This window comes from Diabrotica virgifera, chromosome 7 (genome assembly GCF_917563875.1).
Source record: "Diabrotica virgifera virgifera chromosome 7, PGI_DIABVI_V3a".
NCBI lineage: Eukaryota > Metazoa > Arthropoda > Insecta > Coleoptera > Chrysomelidae > Diabrotica > Diabrotica virgifera.
Genome location: NC_065449.1, coordinates 137,872,260 through 137,876,561, shown reverse-complemented (window position 1 = coordinate 137,876,561; position 4,302 = coordinate 137,872,260). Strand labels below are relative to the sequence as shown.

At 32.2% G+C, this 4,302-nt stretch overlaps 1 protein-coding gene across 1 annotated transcript; it reads right to left on the bottom strand.

Annotated features, from left to right (window-relative positions):
* Positions 1 to 2,242: 2,242 nt before the first annotated feature.
* Positions 2,243 to 2,872, bottom strand: LOC126888621 (uncharacterized). The gene has a single exon (XM_050656977.1). It carries the CDS (start codon positions 2,870 to 2,872, stop codon positions 2,243 to 2,245), a length of 630 nt encoding a protein of 209 aa, XP_050512934.1.
* Positions 2,873 to 4,302: the final 1,430 nt, after the last annotated feature.

The window sequence follows — 4,302 nt, the reverse complement described above, 5'->3', positions numbered from 1 at the left end:
GTTATAATATATAGTTATAATTGTGGTCAATATCTTATACGTTGTATTTCGTAGCATAATTTCTCTGTAGTTGCAGCACTTAGTTGGATCTCCTTTCTTAAAGATTGGTGCGATATGCCCATTTTTCCATTCTGTGGGCATGCTTTCGTCCTTCCAAATTGTAACCATTAACTTGTGCATTGATTCGCTTCGTGAGCTCCTCTCCTCCGTTGATGATCAGTTCGTTGTTGATTTCATCTGGCCCTGGCGTTTTGTTTACTTTTAGTTGTTTTAGTACCTCCATGAATTCCTGATAAGTAGGTACACCTTCCTTTTCATCTCTGTTATCTCTTATATCCTCATCCTCTGAATCTGCCTTGTTGTTGTTTTTGTATACGCTGTGAGCTCGTACGTAGAGGGGATATTTACAAATTCGCGAGCGCTAGTAGTGGCAAGTCTGTAAACGTTTACCGGAAATTTGACATAAATGTCAAAGTGATTAATTTAAAATTAAAATTAAAAATATTAATTATAAAAAATATTAGTTGGTCAAAGCTGTGGTATATATTTTTACCTTAAATATACTTACGTTTTAAATACTGAATTAAATTTTTTTAATGTTCCGTAATATGTAATTATAAATTAATATATTAATCTGCACGCGCCATCTACACGATAATTGTGAAAGTATCCGAAGTAAGAAATTCATATTTTATCAATAGAACGTCAAAATGATTAGCAAAATCTTAAAAAAATCGATTACAATTTAATTACTTTTTTGCGTTGTAAATATTAAGCGATAACAATTAAATAATAAATTTAAAAATTACCGGTGAAAGTTGAATTAGTAATCCGCTAGGAGCGCCACCAGCGAAGCTCAGAGCGTATAGGTTCGTGAAATGTTTTTCCCAATCTTTTTTGTTTATTTTTGTGACAGTTTTTTTGGTGTTGTATTGTTGTTTTATGTATTCGAACAATTTCTTGTTGTCTTTATTATTCGATTCTAATTCTTGCATTTGTTCAATGATCCATGTGTTCTTCTTTCTTCTATAGAGTTTCAATGCTTCTTGTTTTTCTTTTCTATATTGGTCCAATTGTTCCTGTTCGGCACTCTGTAGCCATTTGTTTCTTGCGAGGTGCTTCAATTGACTTTTTTGGTGACATTCGTCATCAAACCATTCTTTCGATTCTTTGTTTTTTTGGAATCCTATTATTTGTTCTGCTGTCTCTATTATGCTGTTCTTAATGTTTTTCCATTCCTCTTCTATTTCTATGTTATCGTAGATGCCCAGTTTCTGTTCCAGTTGTTCTGTATATTGTTGCTTTTTTTCTTGCGTTTTCAGTTTGGCTATATTCCATTTCCTCCTTTTTCTATCCTTATGATTATTTGCTTTGATTATTTTCATCTTAAGTTTTGCTATCAACAATATGTGATCAGTGTCCGCATTTGCCCCTCTATATGACCTTACGTCTTGTACTATTTGTGTCCACTTTTTTGAAATTAGAATATGATCTATTTGGTTTCCATCCATTCTTCCTGGTATCATCCATTGTATTTTGTGTTCTTTTTTATGTTTATGCCTAGTACTAACTATATATGTGTTTGTTGCTGCTGCTAGGTTGCAGATTTTTCCTCCATTGTCGTTCGTAGTGTCATGAATGGTTTCTTTGCCCGCTACATTACTATTATAGTCCTCCTTTCCGATCTTTGCATTGAAGTCACCCAATATTATTAATATATCATTCCTCGGAATATTTTCACAGGTTTCTTCCAGGATGTCGTAGAATTCTGCTTTATCTTCTTGGCTTGCTTCTTCCGTGGGTGCATAGCAGTTGACTATCGAGATGTTGGCTTGTTTATTTTCTATTCTTATGTAAGATATCCTTCCATTAACTGCTTTGAATTGTATCACTTTTTCCCTCATTTTTTTGTTCACCATAAATGCCGTACCATTGGTTCCCTGTTTGTTTTCTCCCGCATAGTATATGCTAAAGTTTTTCTTCTCAATTTTTCCTTCTTTCTTCAATCGTATTTCTTGTAGGACTAGGATTTCTAGTTCGTATTTTTTCATTTCAAGGGCTATTTCTTGCATCTTACCTACTGCTAGCATGGTTCTAATATTCCAAGATCCCATTTTAATGGGTTTCGTTCTTTTCTTCTTATTGAGATTCTTTCTTTCTTTTGTGTGCGTTATTTTGTTTTCGTTAACTATTTGCATTGCCGAGTCTGTTTCCAGTGGTACTATCTTTTGATTTTCATCAGCTAGTTTTTTGGGAATGTTTCTACTTTACCGTCTTTTCTCCATCTCCATTTTTCATTACCATCCACGGTTAATCCATTGTAGTCCCTTTTAACATTTCTCCCCATGTCTCTTAACTCCTTACACTTTGCTCCTATTTCTTTCTGAATATTTCTTTCTAAGACTGTCATATCTTGGCTTTTGAAAATCTTCTCCCCTTTGATATGTCTTAATTTACTTTTCTTCTTCATTACCTTATTTTTTTCTTCTATACTTTCCATTTTCAGTAGACAAGTTCTGTCTCCCAGTTTAACTGCTTTCTCTATTTTTGTGTTCTCTTCCAAGTGCTGTTTGATGAAGTTTGTCATTTTTTCTTTTAGTTCAGCTTCATCATTCGCATCTATTTTGAGACCCGTTATTACTAGGTTGTTTTGCTTCATTTCTTTTTCACACCGTTCTACCCTAATTTCCAAAATATTTAGCTTTTTCTTTGTTTCCTCGAGTTCTGTCTTTACCTTGTTGTTTTCTTTCTTTAATTTTAGTATTTCATCTCTAAAAACCTTGTTTTCTTCCCTCGTTTGTCTAATTTCATTCAAAACTTGTTTCAGTAAGTTATTTGTTGTTTCCTTTTCTGTGTCCATTGTTTTCTCCATGTCTTCCGTTTTTCCCTTTGCGATTTGCAGCTTTTTTGTTGGGTTTGGGGGAGATACTGATTCTCTGTCTTTTCTCTTACGATATTCGATCAGAGGCTCGGCCCTTTCCAGCTCCAGCTTTATTAATTTTTTTTACCTATGTAATATAATATACCTAGTTTAAATTACGTACTATTTCTTAAATATATACAGATTTTAGAACTACTAGTTTACCAAACAACCGCGAAAAGGGTTAATTTCGGACTATCTCCGCGGAAAATTAACCCCTATCGGTTCTCAGTATGTTTTTATTTATTTTTTTTTTGTATTATCTATTCTCTATTTTTTTTGTTTATATTTCTCATGTATTCTTACAAAAAAGTTCTAATAATGATTGAAATTTTACTAACCGTTCCTTTGGAGCGTTGAATCCCACCTTTATATCTCCGCCAACACTTACAAGGTAAAGGTAGAATTTTGACACAAAAGTACTAAGTTTTATCACTATTCACTAATTACTAATTGTGTGTAATGTTTTTTTTTTGCCGAACAAAAACACTATTAAAAATACATAGATCTTTCTTATAGCCACTTTACACCATGCAACTAATTGCGCAATTAATTGCACAATTTCTTGCAGCAATAGAAATTGCATCGTGTCATACGCGAATTGCACAGAAAAGCTGCAACTCCTTGCTGCAAGAATAAGTTGCAGCTAAATAGAACATGTCCTATTTTTCATGCAATTTTTTCTGCAATTTGGTTATATTTTTAGTAACTTTTAAGGCTACAGTGTTTGTTTTTACTTTTCTGCTGTCAACAAATAAAAGATTTTGATGACATTGAACTTCTGTCATCTTAAATTTCAAACCAAACAATTTATTAACAAAACTAGAGGAACTTTTTACCAATTTCACGCTTCACAGATAATATTATTCAGGTGAATAACTTTAATTATGCAACATAGGGATTAAAAAAAACTATTTTATTTCTTACAACTTGTTTCCTTTTGTAAATGAATAATATGTATTACATACTTGGATTAGGTATTAATTGATTTTGTTATACTTAATACATAATATTATAATTTTCTCAAATTATAATCTAACATCTTTAATCTAATATCTGATAATTCTACTCAAAAAATTACATTTAATTTGTAAAAACAAACATAACCTAAAATTTATGCTATTTTGTCAAAGTTTCTGTCTATTTCATGCAGTGTTGCCAACCTTCAAGCGAGCTTTTTCCCTCAACTTACCCTAAAATTCCCACTTTTATGAAAAAATTCCCTACCGTTTACAAAATCGGTAATTTCCCTCATTTTTTCTAAATATTTTAGATTTTGGACTGGAACAAAAATTCCCTTTTGAGTTCATTTTTTCTCTTCTTACCTTTTTAACTGTTAAAAAATCCCGCAAAAAGGGAAATTTCCCTCAGGTTGGCAACAC